Source organism: Tachypleus tridentatus, chromosome 13 (genome assembly GCF_004210375.1).
Source record: "Tachypleus tridentatus isolate NWPU-2018 chromosome 13, ASM421037v1, whole genome shotgun sequence".
Lineage (NCBI taxonomy): Eukaryota > Metazoa > Arthropoda > Merostomata > Xiphosura > Limulidae > Tachypleus > Tachypleus tridentatus.
Window position 1 is genome coordinate 192,010,249 of NC_134837.1, and position 26,135 is coordinate 192,036,383.

The window sequence follows — 26,135 nt, forward strand, 5'->3', positions numbered from 1 at the left end:
TTTTATGTCTGTAAAAAAACTCAAAATGTTGAATGTTACGATTTAATACGTAACGCCATTTTACAAAAGTTAAAATATTCAATTTTTTGTTTCAGTCTGAATCATTTAGTTTTCTTAGATTTGTCACTGAGTTACGCTGTAACTGTTTTAGTGATTTAAATGTAGCATTCATAGAGTTCTATGGCATACTGGCAATTTGTTTCTCACTAATACTTTTATATCCAGTTGGTCTGAGTTTAGTATTTTTTATATAGCTAGTTATTTTGTCATTCATTATAATATTAAGCAGCATTATTTCATAAGTGTATTAAACAATCAAAATAACTGAAATAACTGTGTAGCCTCATAACACAAGCGTAAATTTTTATCATGATCAACATTTAACTAATTCAAACAGGTGATAACCTTCACAGTGTTAGACTAATCTGAATAATTTATAATAGCACTTCTGTATGTGTGAGACCACCACAATTCGAAGAGGAAGTAACCTTAAAACCTGAAATTTTGCATCCCTATTAAGTGGGCCCTAAAGGGTGTTCACCTAGGTATTTTTACCTGTACATTTGTGTGCTTGAGTGCATGATTTTGTGAGGTGAGCTAGCAAAAACAACATTGGAAAGAATATGTAACCATCATAGCTCCAAGAAGAAAGAACCTATAAGCCTGAAATTTTGCACCCATAGTAAGTGGACCTGGGTATTATCCCTTATTCATGTGCATGTTTTTAATACACAAGCTGGTGATAAACCACACAGAAAAGAAGTGGTTTCTCATATAACAACTTGTGTAGAAAAGCCAGCGTGTAGTGGTAACTGTGCATTCCAGTAATGGCTTTTATATATTGTTATTAAGATACTATGTGCTGAAAGAATAAAGTGAAATATATAAACTACAGAATTATCATTATACTTAAGTAGAGGCCCCATTAATTAAATATTTGTTTTTGTCATTTGTTTTTATTATTAAAGCTTGAAATTGCAGGATAAGTCAAAGGGAAGGTTACCTTTATAAACAGGCTACATCCTGTAAAGGAACAACAAATGTATATAGGTTATACTTCTGTACTAAAATGGGTTCGGAATACACACACTGACATAGTGGTCTAGAATTAATCAACCTAATAGTCAGAAAAGATTGGTACTTTTGCTAGTTAAATAATATTGGTTTCCCACAACTGGTTTCTTAAGTATCTGATTACCTATACAGGCATGTAGCTTTTCTGAAGATCTGTGGATTTGCATGTTTTGATCCTGTTTATGAAATTCATACATAATAATTTTCAAGAAACGTAAATTAATAGTGAAAAAATATTTTATGCATTCATAAAAATGCCTTCCCAAAATTAAGTTTTAAAGTTTTGATTATAAAATTGTATAAATGTATGCAGATATATATTATACTAAAAGTAGACAATAACAAAATGTAAATTATTTAAAATGAATAACAGGTTCAGAATTGTATATTTTATTATAAATACTCAATTACATAACTTAGAAGAATAAAACTTCCTAATAAAATGACCAATATGAGTCTTGATGAATCAATGCTTAAAGACATCAACAAATCACTTAACTCTGGTACCCACACCAATTTTAAATTTCTTTGTGTATTTACTAAGCTACATTCAAAATTTTAATTAAAGCAATTTACTCTCAATATATGTCAATGAAATTAACATTATAATGTTTGTTATAATTTCAATGTTTATGTTATCTAAGTTTTAGTTGCTTTGTTTCAAAGGAAACCTTACAAAAAATATTTGGGCTGCAGTTTTTGTCTCATAATTTACTAGCTGTTGAAAATCTCAACTTGAGCAGCAGTTCACTCCTAGCTAGATATGCAGGCAGTGTAAACAATTATATATTTGCTAAGTGCATGTGTTTGACCTCTTTGACACATGATACTTAAAGTCTGCAGCTGCTTAATATATTTATCAGGTAAAAATTTTCCTTTCCTTAATGGGCACCATGTCCATCTTCTGTACTTTGTCATCAGATATACAACATACATATAGTTAGCTGACATGAGTGTATCTAGTTATTAAAAAGTTCTCAGGTTACATTGTACTCCACCAGTGGTTAATTTGAAATTAGAGAGCAGTTTTAGTATTGAAAGAGATGTAACTGCCTGTAGTATTGTTGTCTCCTTGATTGATGTCTATAGCACTTGCAGTTGTTTCATATCTAATGATGCTATAGTTAGAAAGACAGTTAAATTGTATTTTGGTTATACCTTTATATTTTAGTTAATTATGTATGTTTTAAAACTTGTACAACAGTTTAGTGGGTTTATAAGTTCAACTTGTTGCCTGGATCTTGACAGGTAATAAACGATGTGTACAACCACCATTTTGTTTCAGTAACACATCTCCGTTTATTGGTATAAATGATAATAGACGAAGAATTGAAAGGAATGTATATAAAAAAAAAAAAAAAAAAAAGTGAAAAGACGAGATATGAAATTATGCACATAAGAAAAATTATGGATATTTTAGATGATTTCTGTTAAGAGATGAAAGATGTGTGTATTTCCATTTGTTAATATTAAATATTTCATTGCACTGTATGTTTAATATAGTTAGTGATGCAGTAAAGAAAATGGAAAGAAAAATGTAAACAAAACCTTAATATTCATTAATGAGGTTCTGGAGAGTATGAAAATGAAATGTGAAAACCACAAGATTAAAAATAGTATTTTTGTACTTCATATAAAGTTTACCTTGCCAGTCAACTATTCAGAGCCAAGTGAAAAAATAAATGAATTAATGAACTTTTATTGGAAATAGTAAAAGAAGTAAAAAAAAATATATATTTTATGAAACTGCATATTTTACTCTATAAGAATGAATTTTAACAAAATTCAATCAGTTTCTCTTGCTAGTTTTATTTTTGGAAGTAAATGTGAGTGGGGTATTAGCATCTCTGATAGTAAATTGGGACAATACACATTTAAAAATGTGTAGTTGAAATGATTAAAAAAAAGATGAAGTGTGCATATTTCATGCAATGGATTCATAATGGGGAAACCAAAGTCTGATAATGAAGATGGTTGACAAAACATAAATCATTTTATTTACAAGTTTGAATGTTTTGGAATAACTTATTCCTTCATCAGCAAAATCTGAAAATTGTGTTACAAAAATGATTGTTACTACACTAACAATAATTAGTTTATTTAGTTATTAGAAAAAGCAGAAGTGGTGTATATTGTATAATATACACTGTGGCTGAATTATGTGTTTCATAATATGTGTATCAGTAAACATTACAATGATTTCATACATAAATTATGATTTTTGTTTTATTAATTCTCGTTAAGCAGTGTTTATTTTACATGCCTTTTTTGTTCTTGTCTCATACTACCTATCTAACATGTAAAGTAATTTTCATTTTAAGATTAAAAATACTTTTATGCATCAGAAAATGTATTTCTTCTTCGAAATCTTTATAATGTCCAAATAGTTAAAAATGTTTCTTAAGAAAACACTTATTTTATCTGTTTATTTTTACTTGTGAATTTCTGTATTGGCTCAGTCAATTTTACTGTTTTTGTAACCACTATAAAAATTAGGAAATAAATATAAATTACTCATTTTTATTGTAGAATGACTACAAATTATTATAACTTAAATGTAAGTAGCTTAAATTTTGTAGCATGACACATTTATGTATTTATATATTATATTGACCTGTTAGCTGTGCCTGTAACTGAAAACACAGAAGTTATGATGAAACAGCACATATACACTCAAGTCACTGTGTCCAGTAATATGAAATTGACCTTTAGTCTTTACAAAGTGACATGTTTTAGCTGAGTTTTATTGGACTAGTATTTTGTAAAATACACTCGCATTTCAATTATTATATTATATATGTATATAAATTATTACTATCAAGAGTATATTCTTGAACTATGTAACATAGAACAGTAAATAAAGAAGTAAAGCAAACAATTTTATATATTTTTTTTTCAATTACAACCTTTGTACTTGATTGCTGCCTGTCAAAGGTTGCTAAGCATTTTCAACTTTTGCACATGAAGAATGTGAAACGAAACAATTTTTATTTTCGCCGCACATGCGTGATACTGCATGACGCACGCATATACGCTGACCGCATGCACACAGACACACTATATCAATACCATAAATTTCACAAATGTATCAAGCGTAGTAACAAATAGAATAGCAAACAGATTAAAGACTCCACCTTCCTACTTGACATTTTGTCTAAAAAAAAATTTTCAACCATTTTGAAGTGTTATGATGCAAACTACTAGGAAGACATTCTAAGCTTTCAATTGTTATTCACCTGTCATATACATAAGTGTATATAAAGAAGCATTTTCAAAAATGGAAAGTGGTGAACAGTGTCACCATGTGTGATTCAGTACACTTACCAATATATTAGCAAAAGAAAAGGTAAGAAGAGTTTATTACTTTTATGTTCTAGCATTTCAATATCATTAATTTGAGTTGCTAATGTGTACAAAACTAAAGACTTAGTATCTTGACATCAAAAATATATAATGTGAACCAGTGTTGCATTTAGCATGCCCTGTGGCACACAAAAATCAATATTTAGATGTGTTTATTTTAATATTTACTTTTAAATTAAGAAATCAAAGAATGAATAATACTAAAATTTTAGTTAAAATCTACAGTTTGAAACCAAACTTAGTGATATAAATTCATAAAATAACAAACAAGATGACATTGTCTTTGACCCCTGACCTGCTTGGAAAAGTTTCAATTTAGGCTTCAAAGTGTGTGACTTGTATGATACTAGTGAAAAACATCCCTATTTAAGAATAAAATTACACACAAAAAATAATTAATATAAAATAATAAAGTGCTGTTGTATGTTTGTGTTGTGAAAATAATTTGTATCTTTGTGAAATTTTCTGTCAAAATAATAAAATATTGTTTCTTTGTCTAAGTAACTTGTTTTATTTTTGAATCTTGCATAAAGCTACTCGAGGGCTATCTCTGCTAGCCGTCCCTAATTTAGCAGTGTAAGACTAGAAGGAAGGCAGCTAGTCATCACCACCCACTGCCAACGCTTGGGCTACTTTTTTACCAACGAATAGTGGGATTGACCATTACATTATAACGCCCCCTCACCTGAAAGGGCGAGCATGTTTGGCGTGAGGGGGATGTGAACCCACGACCCTCAGATTACGAGTCACACGCCTTAACATGCTTGGCCAGCCGGGCCAAGTAACTTGTAAAGAAAAAATTTGTTTGAATTATGGTGTTTCTATTTCTAGCTACAATGTAGCAGCTCATAAAGTTTTTTGGTTTTTTTTTTTTTTTTTTCAAGCTTGTAGTACTGTTGTCTGTTGACTGCTTTTAAGGTGTAATTACAGTTTGAGTTAAAGTTGGATGCCTTTGATAGATGTATTTAACTATGACCAAATTGTCACAGATTAATTCATTATAACCCTGCCTGAAAGAATTACAAGTACAACAGCTATTGAGCATTCCTTGTTTTAACTATAGCTTTGATGTAGCTGATACCTGTGTTTATGTTTATTTACACAATATCATACTGTTGTAGGATAAGCATGTTTTGTTATTTTTAGAAAAAGAAATTTTTTGGTAATTAAACTTAAGCTAATTTCAAATTTATATGCTAATGATTTTACGTTATTTTTGGTCTAACATGCACAATAATGTCTTTCAAGAAGTATAGACACAGATGTTTTTATTGAAGAGTTTCAAGGTTACCAGTATCAGGTTAATATTAGGATAAGAACCTTTGATACAAACTTTTGACACGTAACTACCCAATGATTCATAGATTTAGGAAAGTAACTGGTTACATTTTAAAATGTCAGTGATGAATCAAAATGTGCTGCATCCAGGTGCATTACTATATAGCCCATTCAATGTAGTTGGTACTCATGGATTCTTACATTTGAAATTTCAAGTGCGAAGTGTTGGAGCACAAACTTTTCTGGTAATGTTGACATTGTTATATGTTGTTATACAGTAAGACAGTTACTTCCATTTTCTCTGCATCAGTTTCCCTGAAGATGTCATAGAGTTTTGTACAACAAAAACACCTGATTATTGTAGCAGTATGTATTGGATGAAACTGGGAAAAATCTTTATTTATGGAATCAACAGAAAGCATTGACTCTTGAGCTAATGCAGTGAACAAAAAAAAATTGTTTAAAGGCCATATATGTACCAACTGCAGTGAATGGGTTAAAGAAAGCATTTTACTGTAAATAAATGTGCTTTTCTCTTTCAAAAGATCCAGTTCGTTCCAAAAAAGCTCCAAGCTCCAATATATTTCACACTCCTAATCATCACCACCTGACAAGGGATCATGCAACATTCAAGTCTCCAGCTCACAGAAGTCCCTATAAAAGGTACAAATTTTATGAGATTTCTAAATGTACCAGGAGTTTCTCTATAGACCAAATAAAGAAAAAAATGAATTTTACTCAATTTCACAATTGCTATATGGCTAAAGGAAAGAACAGTTTATGTTTGACTTTAACAATGAAAATATCTGGTTGCTGCTCTTACAAAATTATTAGGTTTTATTTGGAATTCTTTCTGCAGTAGCTAAGTGGTAAGTCACAACATGACATTAATAATTGATAAATTTATTTTGTAACTGTCTCAGTATGGGTAGGTCAAAATACATGTCACAACTTTTTAGAGCTACGTTCAAAATTTAGTTACTTTGCTATCAATCTATGTGAGTAAACTTGTTATCATAATGTAGTTGGTAAATCAAATTATAATCTAAGTTTTAAGTTCATAATTTTATAAGGAAATATTAAAAATAAACCCTCAGTTTTATCTGGTACAAGAACTGTGACATTCCCTTTCTAAGTATTACCACCTCTTTAATTTATTTACCACCTCTATATGAAGTATGGAAGTTAACATAAATTACGTATATTATAGGTATCATTGAGGCAAAATCTAATTTTATAGAATTTTATCTTTTTTGTTTATAGTGTTATAAACTGGAAAATTGGAGCTACTTACCATGCAAATTTTTACATTCTCCCTTTCTGAATTTTGTTGACATGATTGATTAAAAAACTCATGGTAATCTCCTGGACATTGAAAACTGAATTTATATTTACCTCAGTTTAATATGTTTGGGTCCTGATGGTTTTGTGAATACCTAGAAGTAAAATCATATCTAGTTACACGTTTTTGCTATTTTAAAATTTTTTTTAACTTGAAATCTTGCAAGAAGTGTATGAAACAGATACTGGGTCAAGAGTCCATAATTTATTACCAAAGTATAAATGTTTTGCTTTTATTTGGTTATGTTAAATATTAAATTAACACTCAAAGATGCTTAATTCTTTATGGGGTATATTAGCATAAATAAGGTTATTAACCTACTATTGGACTTTACTATCAACATTGTGTATTGAAGGACATTGTTCTGGAATGAACATGTATGTGGAACAAATGAAGGGAAAATATTTCTGCTGCAATGATCAGTTCATTTGAGGACACATCTTTTAGTTTGATGAATGGATGTTGTGATAGAAAATTCTACAGTTGACACTTGCAGTAGTAACGTATGCAATGTCAGTCCAAGTTTACATGAGAATGTATGGATTATACTTGTTATTGGACAGAACAGTTACCAGTCATTGAAATAGTGACGAGTGAGTGAGTAAATGTTAAACTTACTTGTCTTTTTGGTACAACGTTGAGGTTAGTTTCATTTTTAAAACTTGCCTTTCCTGAAATGAAGAAGTAGGATTTCAGAAACCAGAGTAGTATTGTCAGGATTTTTTTTTTCTCTTATTTAGTACTTGCATGAATTACTTTTAAAGTTCCTTTTTATTATGGAAGAAGGGATATCAGGAGTCCTGTGTTTTACAAACACAATCTTCAGTTTTAAGCACTTAAAATATTAAGAATTAAATTGAATTTCTTTAGACTACAAGTTTTTCTGATATCAATGTTATAGAGAGAGAGTTTTGTATGTGAAGTATTTTGAAGGGATTTCTTTTTTTGTTTTGTGGCAAAGAATTTTATTTGACTAATGGGGCATTTGAGTGTCAGTAAATACAGTCTGGTTTTGGAAACTGAATTTTTACAGAAAGACACCCCTGATTTTCGTATTAAATGTCACGTTTTAAACCGGTCTCAAGTACTGAGAAAGGTAGGTTATAAAATTATGTATTTTGTATTTTATAGGAGACATCATGCCACACACAACAGTTCCTCAACTAGTAGCTCAAGTGATGATGAGAGAAGATTTGAAAGAAGGAAAGCTCGTAGCATGGCAAGAGCAAGAAATAGGTAAGCTGAATGTTAAATAAATGGTCTGTTGGGATAAAACTTTGAAGTGTTCTGATGTTTTGGAATTTTTAATTTATTTCAGTATTCTAACAAACATAATTTTATATGTGTATGAAAGTTGGACAACTTATACATCATGGAGGAGTTTAGTATTCCCTTGTATCTTCAAAAGTCAGATATTTCAATTATTTTAATTTAAAGAAATTCTGATAGATGTCACTAGTCATTAGTTGTGATATTTTGGCCATAAAGTTTCTGGTTTGTTAAAAGGTCCTATGTTTTTCACTGTTTCATTGAACTTCCTGATTTTTTCTGTATAGAAAGATGGTTTTCTGTGTTATAACATGAGAAATGCCAAAGTTTTAGGTTGGGAAATAATAAATTGCAGAATTTTCAGACTAACATAAATCAAGCCAAAACACACATACTTACTTTTTAATTTGTTATTTCATAAGGTGTTATTTTGTTATCACTTCTGTGAAAAAAATTCCAATGAAATAACTGTTTTTGCACTTTTGTTTCTTATTTTTTGTTACAAAGTTCCTGTAATATTATAATACTTTAACTCCAATTTTTGTAGAAATGTAAGATTTACTATGTTTTTCAGTTATTTTGTTTATACTACAGATTCTGTAATATTGAAACAGGAAGAACAGTTGGTGGTATACTGTAATATTATTTTTGAAAAGCAAAATATTACTCTGAAAGGCATTTTGGATATAATGCAACTGAGCAATAATGTTTAAATCATTTGAGGTACAATGTTACTTTGCATTTCTATGTGGGAACATGAGTCTTTATTGATGAGAAAAGGCTCTGGATTTGGCCTTTATGTTGTTGAAATGTCTGTTAAGTAAAATTCTTAATATCCTTTGCATATGGGTAACATTTGGTTAGCAGCATCAAAATTTGTTAGTACGTTGTCGTCAGTCTATATGCTATGCAAATATGTTTATTTACTAGAGAGAAGTTGTGTTATCTAGTAAACCCTACAGCTTAATGAAATGAAGAACAAATTATATAAACGAAGAAATAACCGTTTCACCCTTGGTGTTCTTTGCTGTGTATGACACGAAACTATAGTGCCTCACATTCAATATTTTATTAAAATTATTTTTGTACGTTATACCACCCCTCTGTGTGGATTCCTGTTCGTGGTGAGGGGACCTCCCAGGGAAGGTTCTGTTCTGTCTGGTTACCTTCTCTGGGATCTAAACATCCACCCACGTGTTTGCCGTGCGTAGCGACCCGTGAAGGGGAGGAGAGGATCCTGGTGGTTGAGGGGTCCAACCCTAACACACCACTTTGGCCTTGAATTCCTGTATACGGGCGGCCTTTGGGTGGGCCCCCTTCCTTGGGTCAATCGGCTGGTCCACTTGGGCTAGAGTCAACCAAGTACCAGTGTTGGAAGTTCTCAACGGGTGTTGTGGACATTGTGCCTGATGCTGATGTTTGAGTATAGTGCTCACATAACCCTGGCGTTGCTGCATTGTCGTTGCTTGACTTTGTAGTGCGTCCCCTTGTAGGGCTCCATGGTGGGTGAGGTCAGTGGGTACCGAATTTTTCCTTTTTCCTATGGATCTTCCAAAAAATTTAAATAAAATTGTGAAAAAACAGTCAATGGATAAGCGACCACATCTTGAAGACTCTGAACAGCAATCTTCAACATCTGTAATACACGTACCTCATTTTCTTATTTTACATTCTCTTTTGGAAAAACCTTCAGGGCAATTGTCCCCTTTTTTTATTCAGAAGGGACTAGAGGGACTTGCTGGCTCTCCAAAGTCAGTAAAGAAGCTGCGATCTAGAGACGTATTGGTTGAAACATCCACATCCCAACACAGTGAACTCCTCTTGAATTCAAAGGCAATTGGGGATATACCTATTGAGGTTACACCTCATGCTACTTTGAATTCATCACGAGGAGTTATTGTTGAGAGGGATTTGAAGAACATCCCTGAGTCAGAGATTCTCGCTGGTCTCTCCACTCAAGGAGTTTCTGCAGTGAGGCGCATCTCCACTTGCAAAGATGGTGTTACACTGCCAACAGATACCCTCGTTTTGACATTTACTTCTTCACGTGCACCTGCCACCATCAAGGCAGGTTATCTCATTTGCAGGGTTTTGCCATACATTCCAAACCCTCTCCAATGTTTCCAATGTTAGAGATTCGGCCACTCAAAGACATCATGTCGTGGTTCCCTGACATGTGCTCGTTGTGGGGGCAAGGACTACGATGCATATGGATGTGACATGGACCCACATTGCATCAACTGCAATGGTTCTCACCCCTCTTACTTTCGTTCTTGCCCAAAATGGTTGGAGGAAAAAGAGGTGCAGCGTTTGAAAGCGATACATAACATTAGTTATCCTGAGCCTCGGAAATTGCTGTCCACCACTCCATCTCGGACATATGCTGCTGCACTTCATTCCACAACTACAGTGGGAGTGCAGACAGATCTCTCTGTGCCTCCAAGAGAATCGTTTTCAAAACAAATGAAAAGCCTTTTGACTTTCGTGGTTAAAAAGGTTGATGAATCGACTTCCACACCCATCTCTGTTCCTCCCATACGTTCCAATAAACCTCAAGATCTACGTCCTTCAATTTCAAATACAGGCATTTCTTCTGATACATCTTTTTTTCCCACCCCACGAGGCAAAACAATCATTAGTTCACGTCCTCAGTCACTGGAATCCCCTTCCAATAACAAAGACCTGCCCACTCGACCCAGAGCAGGATCCATGGAGGTTGATAGACCTCCTCCGACTAAGGACAGTAAGGAAAAAAGATGTAGTCGTAAACAGAAGGGTTCTCCAGCCACTTCACCTACCCATTCTTATAAATGGCCACCTTGATACAATGGAACTGTCGATGTTTACGTTCTAATCTGGATGATATCAAAACACTGATTGCTTCCTACCATCCTGTTTGTCTTTCCCTACAAGAAACATTTCTCAAACCTGCTGATACAGTCTCCATTCGGCAGTTTTCTCTGTACAGAAATGACAGGCTGTGTGATGGACGAGTACATGGAGGGGTGGCACTATTGGTTGATCAGCATGTGCCCACCCTGTCTTTGTCACTCAACACACCCCTGGAGGCAATAGCCATCCGTGTTTTCTTGGGTCATACCGTCACTATTTGTTCTCTCTACCTGTCCCCTGGAGAGACATATGAGCAATCAGACCTTGATGCTCTCGTTGAACAGTTGCCGTCTCCATTTCTAATCCTGGGGGATTTTAATGGATATCATACCCTCTGGGGAAGTGCTGTTATTGATGGGAGGGGTCGATCTGTAGAGCATATGCTCTCTGATCACAATCTTTCTCTTTTCAATACTGGTTCTTCCACTTATTTTCATGCACCTAGTCAGTCCTTTACTGCTATTGATCTCTCAGTTTGCTCCCCTTCATTATTCTCCCATTTTTCATGGAGGGTTAACAGTAATCCACTAGGCAGTGATCATTTTCCTATCCTTTTGAGAGAGACTGGTCGTGGTCGATGCCACCCTACCCGCGTGCCCCGGTGGAAACTGGATCAGGCAGACTGGTCCACTTTCACTGCTCTTGCAGAACTTGATCCTGCCATCAATAGATGACTGTGTGACAGCGGTAACTGGCTGTATTATACAAGCAGCTGCTCAGTGTATTCCTAAAACCTCGACACGTTTTCCACAATATCCTTGTCCGTGGTGGAATTCTGCTTGCCACTTAGCACCGAAGGCTCAAAAACGGGCCTGGGATACTTTTCGTAGATATCCCACACTTTCAAACCGTGTTGCTTTCCAACGGGCCCGTGTACATGCTAAGTGGGTAAGACGTCAAAGCCAGAAGGAATCTTGGATTAAGTTTACAACTAGCATATCTTCTACCACCAGTTCCAAGATCATATGGGACAGGATTTGAAAGGTTAATGGGCATTACAATTCTGTCCCCCTCTTGATCTTACTCTCTGATGGTCAGAAGGTGGCTGATGTCCGGAGCATCGCCGATACTCTAGGTGAAAGCTTTTGCCGAGTATCTAGCACTTCTGCTTGTTCCTCCACCTTCTTGGCCATCAAGACTCGGGCAGAGCGTTCACCTCTTTCCTTTTGAACTGACTGTTTCTTTGACTATAATTGTCCCTTTACACTGGTGGAACTGAAAATGGCCCTTCATTGGTCTGCCAGTACATCTGTTGGACCTGATGATGTTCATTATGACATGCTGCACCATCTATCTCCTGCTTCTCTTGATGTCCTTCTGATTGTCTTTAACCGGATCTGGCAGGAGAATGTTTTTCCTGATGCCTGGCGCCAGGCTATTATTTTACCTTTCTCTAAGCCAGGGAAAGATCCCAAGATTCCTTCAAACTACCATCCAATTGCTTTGATGAGCTGTCTCTGTAAGACCTTAGAAAGGATGGTTAATGCTCGTCTTGTTTGGTTCCTCGAATCAAACAACCTCCTCTCGCCCACCCAGTGTGGGTTCCGACGACAGCACTACACCACAGACCACCTAATTCATCTTGAAACATCTATCAGAGAAGCCTTTCTCAAATGCCAACATCTTGTATCAATATTCTTTGACATTGAGAAGGCTTACGACACAACATGGAGGTATGGCATTTTGTGAGACCTCCATACATATGGGTTACGTGGCCATTTATCCATGTTTATTAAAAATTTTTTAATGGATAGGAGATTCCAAATTCGTGTGGGTTCAATACTTTTCCATTCTTTTGTACAGGAACTTGGAGTCCCCCAAGGCTGTGTTTTGAGTGTCACACTTTTCAGTATAAAGATAAATGCCGTCACTGAACAACTCCCTCTTACTATTGCGAATGGGCTGTATGTTGACGACTTTCACATCTCATGTCAGTCATCGAACATGAGATATATTGAGCGGCAACTACAAACTGCCCTCAATCGTGTACTGAAGTGGACTATGGCAAACGGCTTTAATTTCTCTCTCTCTAAAACCGTATGCATGCACTTTGCCGTCAGCGGGATATCCACCCTGATCCTGAACTTCATATCGGTGAAGTTTTGCTGCCAGTGGACATGGAGACCAAGTTCTTGGGACTTATCTTTGATCGTAAGCTGACCTTTAACCACACTTAAAGCAGCTTCGGGTCAAATGCACAAGAGCACTGAACATCCTCTGTGTCCTCTCTTCTACCAGTTGGGGAGCAGAACGATGTTCGATGTTAAAGGTATATCGTGCTCTTATTAGATCGAAACTCGATTATGGATCAATGGTCTATGGCTCTGCCAGACCCTTGGCCTTAAAGATGCTGGACCCCATTCATCACCAAGGACTTCGACTCTGCACTGGGGCTTTCTGTACCTCTCCAGTTCAAAGCTTATACGTTGAATCTCGTGAACCTTCTCTGCACCTTCGCCGTTTGCAACTATCTTTACAATATACTTCGAAACTTCGTTCCTTAACAAAGCATCCCACTTGGGGATGTGTTTTCCTTCCTCAGTGGGCCATACTTTTTCAGAACAGATGATCTGTCATTGCTCCGTTTGGCCTTCGCATCCAGGCGCAATTGGATGAATTGGGTCTGTCCTTGGATAACATTGCAGATTCCACAGGTCAGCCCATCCCACCATGGCTTATTACATCCCCTTTACAATGTAAAGGTTACAAATGTGACCTTTCTTTCAGTCATCTAAAAAAGGCAGATACTCCAGATTGGAAGTACCGTCTTTTATTTAATGAACATCTTTTGAACACTCATTCAGTTCCCATTTATACAGATGGTTCCAAATCAGGTAATTCAGTGGGCTCTGCTATGGTTTGCTGTGGTTCAGCAGTTGTGTGCAGAATCCCCTCTACAGCTTCTGTGTTCACTGCTGAACTGTATGTTATATCTCTTGCCCTGGATCATATTGCAGCTGAGCAGTACTCCAACTGCACTATTTATACTGATTTGCTTAGTTTTATACTGGCCCTGGAATCGCTTCATGTTGGCTCACATCCTGTTCTCGCTGATATTCAAAACCGACTGGCCCATTTCTCATTAACAGCTACTTCTATCCAGTTTTTCTGGATACCAGGCCATGTTGGTATTCGCGGGAACGAGCTTGCAGACACAGCAGCTAAATCTTTCTGCTCCGGCACTATCACCTCTGTGCCTATTCCATACATGGACTATGGTCTTGTCTTCAAGGCTCGGCTCCATGCCAGCTGGCAGTCCACTTGGAGTGAGCAATGGGACAACAAGCTTTTTCAAATCAAACCCTATATTGGACTTTGGCCATCTAGTTTTCGTAAAGTTCGGAAGGAGGAAGTTGTTCTAACTAGACTACGCATTGGTCACAGTTTTTTAACTCATTGTCTTCTTTTATCTGAAACTGATGCACCAATGTGTAGTCTGTGTGACACTCAACTCACTATCAGCCACGTTTTACTTTCTTGGCATCATTACAATTCTCAACGACGACAATAATTTAAACATATTTTTTCCCAGGGTCTATCTGTAACATTGGACAGTGTTATTGGGGATAGTGACACTGTCCACCTTGATAATGTTTTTAATTTTTTAATGGCAATTAATCTTTTTAATCTCATTTAAGTGTTGCATATTTATTCATTACACCTTTTTCATTGTGGTTCCTTTTTTACAATTTTATTCTCTCGTTCAATTTGACATTGGAAAATGGCTAGAACATTAAATAACTCGACACCAGGACTGGAAAGGCCAACTTCAGGTGACTAACGCTGCTGTTTGAACTATCCGTTTGAACTACTCGTTAGTCAACCTGGCGAGCTGTAATTACACTTTTGCAGCATGTCATTTCACACTTTTACTACTTTATTTTTTCGTACTGGCTATAATGACACATAACCCGGAACCAGGACTGGAAAGACCAACTTCAGGTGACTGACAGTGGTTCTTATTCTTACCTGTTAGTCTTCCTGGCGAGTTATGATCATTACCATTCTGCTACAGGTAGTCCTTTACAACTTTGTAGACTGAATGTCAGCATTGATTTTTACGCCATTTTCTGTTTTAATTGCTGTTTTGTTTTTCCCTTCATTTACTTTTACAAATTTTACTCCATTTACTTGACTTTTATCTTTTTACTGGACATTTGGCTATTCATTATTATGATATGTGTCTTTTAAAACTTCTATTCTTTTACATTTTGATAATGGCTGCTATGATACATGACCCGAAACCAGGACTGGAAAGGCCAACTTCAGGTGACTGACGGTGGTTCTTGAACTTACCTGTTAGTCTTCCTGGTGGGTTATGATCATTACCATTATGCTACAGAAAGTCCTTTACAACTCCTCTTACTCTGCTTTTAACGTTGTAGACTAGGTGTCAACATTGGTTTTATACTTTTTTGTTTTACCTTCATTTCCTTTTATGTATTTTACTACATTTACTTTATTTTTACCTTTTTACCGGAGGTTTGGGACAGATAGCCTAGCTGCTTTGTGTCGTAAAACACTAAATCAATCAATCAATCAACGTTATATCAATTAGTATATCATAAAATCTTAGTTAATAACCGATATTCTAATTCTATATAAGTTTTAAATTTTTTATTATACAAAGCAATATTTTTAAATCTTGTTTTTCACTAGTATGATGTACATGAGACATTTTCTCTATACATCTTTTCTATTTTATTAGCTATCTCTTCAAAAAGTATAAATTTAATAATACATTACTCACTATAAAAATAATCATTGCTCAGACAAACCATAATTTTTATAGCCTTCAGGTTTGTTTGGTTACAAAACTATTGAATAGAAAGTCGGACCTTCCTGCCACACCCACCTATTTAAAACTTATAATGGCATGATTAGTGGTTAGTTCAAAAGGCAATAAAACAATAAAATTTATTTATAAATAGATGTATAGTGTCAGGAGGTTAAAGTTACCTGGGATAAAGAACTGTAGTTTGTTATAATTTGAAGTCATTCCAGAAAGAAAATAAAAAATATTTTGATTTTTGTTTTGATGGTTATAAGGTTGGTCAAATTGATTGATCCCATTTTGAGATACTGTAGAGGAAATAAGTTAATATATAAAGTTTTACTACAAAAAAAACAAACCAAAAACTTGTTTATTAGGTTTTAGGGATTACTCAAAGGAAATTTGAGGTTTTTTGAGATGAGAAAAAGTATTTTTAATCTTAACATGAAAAATCACTGCATGTAGCTATTCAAAACAAATATTCTGTATATTTGTGGACAGATATATATTTTAATTTATTAAAAATACTTCATTAAAAAGTATTTTTATATGTGAAAGGCTTATAATTTTAACTGAAAGACTATCATATTTTGTAAAAATATACAGACAATATTTAAAGTTTGAAGTGTCAAATCTGTAGACTTTTTAAAATGAGTACAAAGAGGTAGTGTAGTTGGTCAAATTGACCAAACTCGTGTTCAGAGAGCTCATCTAGTGTGTTTCTTATCCCTAACTAGACCATTGATCTAATAATGTACTTCTGATACATGATTTGATGTGAAACATTCTTATATTTTTTTAAATGAAAAGAAATGTGTATCGGCACGTGAACTGGATAAAAAGAGTCACGAAATATTTATATTGAAAATCATTAATATAAAATGATCTATTTGTTAAAGTAGTTAGTTAAAATCTAACTTAATTATTATTTTATGATATTTTGCATACCACCTGGTTGTACAGGTACCAGTTTAAGAACTGTTGCTTTAATCTGTACATTGAAAACAACTGTGATGATGAACAGTGCAAGTTAGAATTTTATTTTTGCACACATCCTAATAAGTTGTTTGTATGTTTGAACATTTTTCTTTGTTACAGATGTTTACCAATGAATTTTGCAGAAGAAGATTTAAGTAAAGGTGTGTTAAGAGATAGAGCGAAGATTGGAACTAGTTTAGCAGACATTGATCCAATGGAAATTGATAAATCTGTGAGTAATTTTGCGATATAAAGCGTTTTAAACTTATTCTTTCCACCCTTATTATTGTTATTAATGAATTTTCATCAATAGCAAATGTTTATAATTACTTGAATGATGTCAAGCATGCTAATATAATGTTATCTTTATACTGTTACATTTTACTTAAAATATCATTATTAAAAGGACAACTGTGTAAGTAATAACAAAGGTATCATAACAATAAAGAGGATATATTATTAGTAGTAGGAGTACAGTGAAGGTGTGATACCCATTTCGTAACTGAAGTTTGTAACTTGTCTGTTGCGTGTGGTTAGGGCTCAGAGTGTGCTTAAAACCTTTACAGGACACCATTCAACATAGTATTATGTATTTAATGTCATGTATGATTCATTCACTTTACTCTACACTGCTGATTTAGATGTGGGAAAGGAAAGTAAACACCACATACAGTGTACATGAATATTGAAAAAAACTTGTCTATGTGCATGTTGGATGCTCTGAAATGTATGTAAATGTAATAAAACAGACTGTAGGATATACAGAAATGTTTTTACTCTTCAACGAGCATTACCTTCAACTGTGACTTAGAGTATGACTCGTTAATTCACAGATGTGTGATCCATCTGTCTGTTAAGGTACAACAGACTTGTACATTCAACTATAATCTTGCTACATTTAATGTAAGATACACATTAAGAATTACAGTCAACATTCCTTTTCCAGTACAGATTTGATCCACTGGACTGAACCTGTGCACATTTAGATAATGATATTATCCAAAGAACTTTAAACTTTAAAGTGTATAACATCCATAAGTTAATATCATGTAGATTATCATAATTTTAATGAGCGCTTATTCTATATACAAGTTGCTAAGTCATACTTAGTACATTGTTTTGTGAATTATATGGTGTAGTTTTGTATTGTATAGTTAATTTCTGTGTTCAAATATAGTTAAATAGAATAAAGGAGAAAATGTAATAAATATAGTACTATTTTTCTGCTACCACCTATCAGTTCTTGAATACACTTGAAACAGGAAAATTAACTATAATTTAGAAACTTGTTATTAGACTAATGAATAATACCCAAGAAACTGCATTAAAGTACCTGTTTTTTAAAACATTTTACTTTATATTGGAAAAAATTATACTTGTGTATTCCACAGGTTTTGGACTGTAATAAGTAACCTACTGCTTAATCTTTATAGTGTAAAAAAGTTGGGTATATTGAATAAGTGAGGAAAAGAAGTTGATTATGTTAAAAAGACTTGTGTTTATATTGTATCTACACATGAATGTTAGTGGTTTAGCTCAAATTTTCATTTTTCTTTGTGAAAAACCTTTTCTCATTTAATGTAAAGTGTATAACCCACTCTAAGAATGAAACAAACTGGCATCATAGTTTAATATTTAGTTCTGTAAGTAATTTGCTAGTAGTCAAATTTTACATGTATTGTGGAATTCACAGTTACAGAAAGATACCTGACAAACAAACTTACTGAGAAAAATGAATATCTCAACATAGTTGTTGTTTTGGCATGATTGCTGTATTTAGTTTTAATTTAGTATACATTTGATTGAATACCATATTTAAAGAAAAAATGAATGTTTATTGTATTTGTAAAGTTTGATAAAAATTGTTATTGATTAAATATGGCATTTCTTAGGATTTTGTTGCATTTACATACAGTGTTTGAAAATGAATGACTGTTGTTTAGAGATAAGTTTTTTAATATAAACACAGGTAGTAAGTAGTATTGTAAGTTAGTTTTAATAATTTAATGAGCTTCTACATGTCTTTTGTCATTCACTATAGTTCAACTGATTCTGGATTCAAATTCTGAGAACATATTTTCCAACAAAACAGGAGGGGTTGATAAGATAGCATTACAAATCCAACATTTCAATTCTTCAAGGTCTTTTGGTTTATTATGGTAGGCTTTTGTTTTCAAAAAGCCCCAGAGATGAAAATTTAAAGGAGTTAAAATGGATTAATAAGTGGGCTATTTCATAAGTTCTCTTTGAGGAATCCAGTACTCTGGAAAAGTTTGATTTAAAAACGCTAACAGTTCGAGCAAAGTGGGGTGATATTCCATCCTGTTGGAAAATAACTCTTTGTAACAATTGAAGAGTTTTTTGGAGTTATGGAATAAAACAACTCTTGTAGCATTTGTAGATATCAATTTTCAGTAACAGTTTGTTCATCAAAGAAACAAGAAAAACCAAATTATAAGCCTGTTATTGGTATTAAATTCTGTTTTTGTTGTTATCTCAGGTAGTGAAAGTATTGAATTTTATATTTGGATACCCTTGTATTGTATTTTTAACATGTAATTCTATTATTCTTAAAAGTTCATGTATTTTTCTCTCCAAAGATATAGCTGTATTAAATTATTCAGTTTCTGTTTTCTTTCATAGTGTAAACCTGTATATGGTTATTTTGTTACTTATGCTTCGCATATTGTTTGTATTGGCTGTGAAATTATTAGAGAAACTGCTGCTAACTGCTTATTACTAGAATAATGTTCAATTTAATTTTATAGTTTTAGGGTCTTATCAGTTAGTATTCATTTCAATTATTTTAATGAACTGTTAGGTTTCTTGTTAATTGTTGAATAGTGTAGTTTAATAATTTGATACTGAGATATGAAGTCTTTGGCACTTGTTCTATCAACAGTTGAATTCAGATAGTTAGAAGGGTAGCATGCCTAGTTCTGTCAGTGAAACATTAAATAATTCATCTAATGATTGTACAGTTTTCTTTAAATCAGTGAAGTCATATATTTTTAAGAATATCATAAAACTCCTCTTTAGATGTAATAAATCTTTTTTCTGTGAAAGTGCCTCAAGTGCTTTATACAAGATTGGTTTCTTCTTCATTAACCCTATGAACTAAGCTTATTGACACTCACAATTTTATTAAACCTGGTTATGATCAGTGTATCTCAAAACTAGTATCAAAATGTAGATTATAATTCAAACTTTTATGTTTTTAAAATTTAGTTTCTTAATTTCATAGGAAAATATTTTAAAATATGTCTTCACTTTATTGTCATAATGTTGACTCTTTTAGTTTGTATAGTTTCAATAGTATAGCATCTAAAATGCTTAAGGATTGTTAATAAAATTTATAAATAGCTATAGAGTTAAATATAAAGTTTCAAAGTTCAAACTTCTCCACTTACTTAGATATCAGTAAATTTTTCCAATCCACAACAGTAACCCCAACCATCTATCCAAAATTTCAAAGCATCTTTCAAAACCATACATATTTATAATAAATAAGTAGGGGCTATTTTCTACCTTCTTAAGCTTTCAACCATCATTTCTAATTTGATGGCAATAAAAGCTTGCAAAATTTTGTAAAAAATATACTTGATAAATGTGGACTTAAAGTAAACATTGCTATGCATAGCTTCACAGAAACTGACTGGTAGAAACATCCAAAGTTATATTTATAGGGTAAACAGAATGTGTTTCTCAATTTCCATTGGTTTTGTTTAATCGGTTCACTTTACTTATTACTACTGTTCATTAGTTTTTAGTTGTTTTTTGTATGTTTTTTTAACTCTTTACCTGCATAAGATACTTTGGAATTTAAGATGTTATGAAAGTCCATAAGGTGGTGTTTTTTATATTTTTCTTGGGTAAATCAAACTCAAACAAAACTTGAAAGATTGGGTATTAAAAGAAAAGACAGGAAAAACTTCAAGAGTTGTATATTGATGAATAATCACTCGTCTTGGAATCATTGAAAAAATGCAGAGATGAACCAGCAGAAATTGGCAAGATTGCTTTTAATTTGAAAAGTAATGTTTTGTATGTAGGAACCTGAGCTTTAAGTGAGACTGAGAAAATTTTTCTCATACTAGGAATGTAGATTTTATTTTGTGGATTTATTATCCTAAATATTGGTTATATTAATGAAATTGTTTCATTTTTCTTTGTTAGTTTATTTTTAAAGTAACTTTGGGAATTGTAAGTATAATGTTTGATGTTACTCCATACAGAAATTATGCATTCAGCCACCTGTTATCTTTACTAGTTGGTAATACATCATATTGTGGTTGCCACTTTCTAATTTAAACATGCAATATTTGATATTGACAAAAAAAAAATTCACAGAGCAATAACATTTCAGATGTTTCATCTGTAATATGTTAATGAAAAAAAAAATGGCATATGTTGTTTCTCTGTAGGTATTTTTTGAAAGTATTGGAGGTCTAGACAGCCATATTCAGGCTTTGAAAGAGATGGTTCTTTTCCCTTTGATGTATTCAGAAGTATTTGAAAAATTTAAGATTTCCCCTCCTAGGGGAGTACTTTTTCATGGACCACCTGGTAAGTATTTCTTGTATTTGAGTAAAGAGCACAGTTATACAAAGAATCAGTTTTATTGAAATGCCTGAGGCCGATTATAAAGAGATGGTTTAGTCTAGTTAGGTCTAACTTTGAAATAACTTACAATTAAAAAAAGAAAAAGAACTTATGGTCATGATATTCATCTTGTGTCATGATTAATTTATAACTTAAGTTTTGAACTAAATATTAAGGATTCTTTATATTTATGGTAAAAAAAAAAAGAATCATTAGCTGCAGGAAGGATTTCTATTTTGTAAAGACGGGAAGTATTTTGACCTTCATTAACAATCTATTGTGGCAAATTGGTATATTTGAGTTGATCATTAGATGCAGAAGTTAAATGCATAATAAATATTTATATATTTTCTTGTAAAATATGCAATGAATTGTATGTTGGAGAAAAATCTCTTCTGTTCCCCGACAGATTTATTGAATATGTAATCCCAGAAGAAATAAATTCTGTATCTTTCAGATACTTGTAATAATTTAACATAAACATTTTCAAGAATGGGGAGGAAGAAAAAAACATCCAACGGAACTACACAAATTAAATCTTGTGGTTTTAATTTCCCATTAGAATTTGTTTGTTTATTGTATAGGTATTAGTTTTTTTTTTCTGTGCACAAAATCATAAATGTTTTGTTCACTTTACACTGATGTAAATTTTTTATAATTTGCTGTGTCCATTTTACTTGGACATTGTCTTTATCTATGTTGAAAGTTGATCTTCATTAATAATTATTCTGTCCATTCATTCCAACACCATAGAGGGGTGAAGGCAAAGAAAGAGCTATAAGTGTAAAAACTATTAAAACAAAAGGAGACTTTCGGCAAGAGGAACAAGATGGATAAATATTCTCAAGAGACAATAGTGTTAAAGCAGATTCAAGTGTTTCTTTTAGAATTGGAAGAAAAGTTCTAAAATTATATGATAAATGCATTGTTATGGGTAACGTTTCTTAAAACTGCACAGAAAGGAAATCTGGAAAATATTTTCCTTTTTTTTCAATCATACTAAATTAACTGTTAGAGTAGAAATATTGATTCTAAAATACATTTGAATTTAAAAAATTGTTGTGACCTGAAATACCAATATTAGGTAGAGTTAAGATGTCAACATATTTGCAAATAAAGTTTAATTTTATGTAATGGTATTATATGAGTATTGTTTTAAAAGTTATATATCACACTGATTTCTACACATACAATTATGACAGGAAGCTGAAATATCTGGTAAATGTAATACTGCTAGTTTGCCATTTATGTGAAAGAAAAGTAAATTTATAGTATTTTATTCTACAATGAAAATATTTTCTATATGCTTTTTTTCTTTATTTTTTCAGGAACAAATTTTTGGGATTGTGATAGAACTTTTGCAGATGAAGCTATTTATATTACAGGAAATAGTAATGTTTCAGATATGGAGTTTTTAGCTTTACATTATTTTTAATTTCATATTGAAGTATAGTTTTAACATTAGTTCAATAATTTTTTTTATTGTAGGAACAGGAAAAACTTTACTAGCTAGAGCTTTAGCAAATGAATGTAGTCAAGGAGATAAACGTGTTGGCTTTTTTATGAGAAAAGGGGCAGATTGTTTGAGCAAGTGGGTTGGAGAGTCAGAACGACAGCTTCGATTATTGTTTGATCAAGTAAGTTTCAAGATTTAAAAAATACTTTTGGAATTAAACCTGTTGAGTATGTTTTGTTTGTTAGCTTTAAACTAATAGTTTGAAAATTTTGTATTAGAATAACTTGTCACAGTATGTGATATGGAATTGGAGCATAAACTGATCAAAATTTTAAGAACTTTAGTGTATAATTTCTTGTTACCATAGTTTAGTTTTTGAGTGTAAGTAGGTAATGATTGAAAGACTATGTGAACTGGGTGAGGTCTGTTGGTTAACAAATATCACTGCCCTTTTGAGCTATGTGTGGACAATAAGAGAAAGATAGACAAATCCCAATACTTAGTGAACATGAGTTGGCAGCTATGTGCTCTTGACTAGAGCTTTGAGATTGTTGGTATTTAGTAATTAATTAATTGATGGCCCCATCTGTTGGTTATATTTGATTAATCTGTTAGGACAGTATTCCTCAAACCATGGTATGTACAAGAAGAAAAACAAAAATGCTGGTATTATGGTTCTGCTATTCAGTTGCCTTTTTACAATTCAGCAGTTTAAAGTTAGTGGCAAAAACCTTAGTTGCTTTACCATAACAAAGTGAACGAGTTTAGCAACAGTGAGAATTAAACCTCTAGACCCTTGAGTCATGAAACCCCTTCCAAATCATTAAATCTGAATAAATGTAAGTGAAGGAAAAACTAAAATTTGGCAGAGCTTAAGCCCTCTGTCTATCTTTTTTATGCTATAAAAGTACCATTTTTCTTAGTCATAAACATTTCTGCAAAAATTAGGGATATGTAGAATTATTCACCTTTGTTATTTAAAAAAACAACAACTTTAAAATGATTTTCTCACTTGGAGTTGCAAGTCTACAGTAAAAAAAAGTATAAATAGTTAAATAGAATAATTCACTTTTTAATTTTAGATTTTAAAGTATTTTATAAGATTTGCTGAAGAGAAATAAGGGGAGCTGTTTGATTGCCATTGCTTTCTGCCACGTGTATCAGAAGCAACTCACTGTCCCAATAGTTTCCTCTAATAATAACCTTATCTTGCCCCGAGATGCTTGAAAAATTAACTTTATCGTTGATGACCCCTGCTCTTTTACAGTCCTCTGCACATTAGTGTGGCAGAGCACACATACCTCATTATATTTTTATTTTTTTGTGCTTAATAATAAACCAGTATGCGTGAGATGTTGAAATAACTGAAAATAGTAATAGACAAAAAACCTTGTTCTGTTAATTGATTATTAATATGATGACTGATGTGATTTGTAATTACCAATTAAATGGTCGATGGAACAGTTGAAAACATTCATTTTGATCAAGCAATTAGTTTTTCACCATATTAATTAATATAAACATCATTCATACATGATAAATTAACTTGTTAAGCTCTACTCTTCCCTACCAATTATTTCAATGTTTGATACAACTTTGATCAAATTATGAAACCAGGAAATCAAAGATTCCGTGGCTTTCCCCTCAGCGTGGATTCCTGTATGTGGTGAGGGGATCTCTCAGGGAAGGTTCTGTTTTTTCAGTTTACCTCCTCTGGGATCTAAACATCCACCCATGTGTTTGCTGTGCATGGTGATTTTCAAAGGGGAGGAGAAGATTCTGGTGGTTAATGGGTCCAACCCTAACACATCACTTTGGCCTTGAATTCCTGTAGACGGGCAGCCTTGGGTCAATTGACTGGTCCACTTGGGCTAGGGTCAACCAAGTACCAGTGTTGGATATTCTCAACAGGTGTTGTGGACATTGTATCTGATGCTGGTGTTTTGGTATAGTGCTTGCGAAACCCTGGCATTGCTGCAGTGTCTTTGTTTGGCATTGTAGTGCATTCTCTTGTAGGGCTCCATGGTGGGTGGGGTCAGTGGGCACCCAAATATTCTTTTTATTGTGGATCCTCCAAATAAAAACTTTAAATAGTGAAAAATAGTCCATAGGTAAACAACCACGTCTTGAAGATTCTGAGCAGCAATCATCAACATCTATAACACCTGTTGTTGTACCTTATTTTCTCATACTACATTCTCTTTCAGACAAACCTTTAGGACAGATGTCTTCCTTTTTCTTTCAGACGGGACTAGAAGGACTTGCTGTCTCTCCAAAATCAGTAAAGAAGCTTTGCTCTGGTCACATGTTGGTGGAAACATCCACATCTCAACACACTAAACTCCTCTTGCATTAAAAGGCAATTGGGGATATACCTATTGAGGTTACACTTCATGCTACTTTGAATTCATCAAGAGGAGTTATTGTTGAGAGGGTTTTAAAGAACATCCCTGAGATTCTTGCTGGATTTTCCACTTACGGCGTTTCTGTAGTGAGGTGTATCTCCATTCGCAAAGAAGAAATTAGAATGCCAAACAATGTTTTCATTCTGACATGTCACCATGTCCACCTGCCACCATCAGAGCCGACTGTCTAAATTGCAGGATACGGCCATACATTCCAAACCCTCTTGGATGTTTCCAGTGTCAGCAGTTCAGTCACTTGAAGACATCATGTTATGGTTCCTTGATGTGTGCTCATTGCAGTGGCAAGGACTCCAATGCCTGAGTGTGGGATGAACCCTCATTGCATCAGTTGCAATGGCTCTCACCCATCATACATTCGTTCTTACCCTAAATGGTTAGAAGTAAAGGAGGTGCAGCGTTTGAAAACAGTTCAAAACATTACTCGCCCTGAGGCTCGAAAGTTGCCGTCCATTACTTCATCTCCCATGTATACTGTTGCACTTTGTTCCACTACTGCAGTGAGAGTGCAGACAGATCTGTCTGTGCCCCAGTGGAAGCTGGATCAAGCAAACTGGTCCTCTTTCACTGCTCTTGCAGAACTTGATCCTGCTGTCATCTCTAAGCCATCAACAGACAACTGCGTGGCAGAAGTAACTGACTGTATTATACAGGCAGCTGCTCAGTGTATTCCTAAACCTCAAC

At 33.5% G+C, this 26,135-nt stretch overlaps 1 protein-coding gene across 1 annotated transcript in view; it reads left to right on the forward strand.

Annotated features, from left to right (window-relative positions):
* Positions 1 to 26,135, forward strand: part of LOC143240900 (ATPase family AAA domain-containing protein 2-like) — a 76,511-nt gene that overhangs the window by 13,383 nt on the left and 36,993 nt on the right. Inside the window, exons 6-10 of the mRNA XM_076484144.1 lie at positions 6,261 to 6,378; positions 8,189 to 8,293; positions 17,091 to 17,202; positions 21,395 to 21,536; positions 23,061 to 23,209. Of these exons, the coding sequence (XP_076340259.1) occupies positions 6,261 to 6,378; positions 8,189 to 8,293; positions 17,091 to 17,202; positions 21,395 to 21,536; positions 23,061 to 23,209 (626 nt within the window). The remainder of the gene's footprint in view (positions 1 to 6,260; positions 6,379 to 8,188; positions 8,294 to 17,090; positions 17,203 to 21,394; positions 21,537 to 23,060; positions 23,210 to 26,135) is intronic.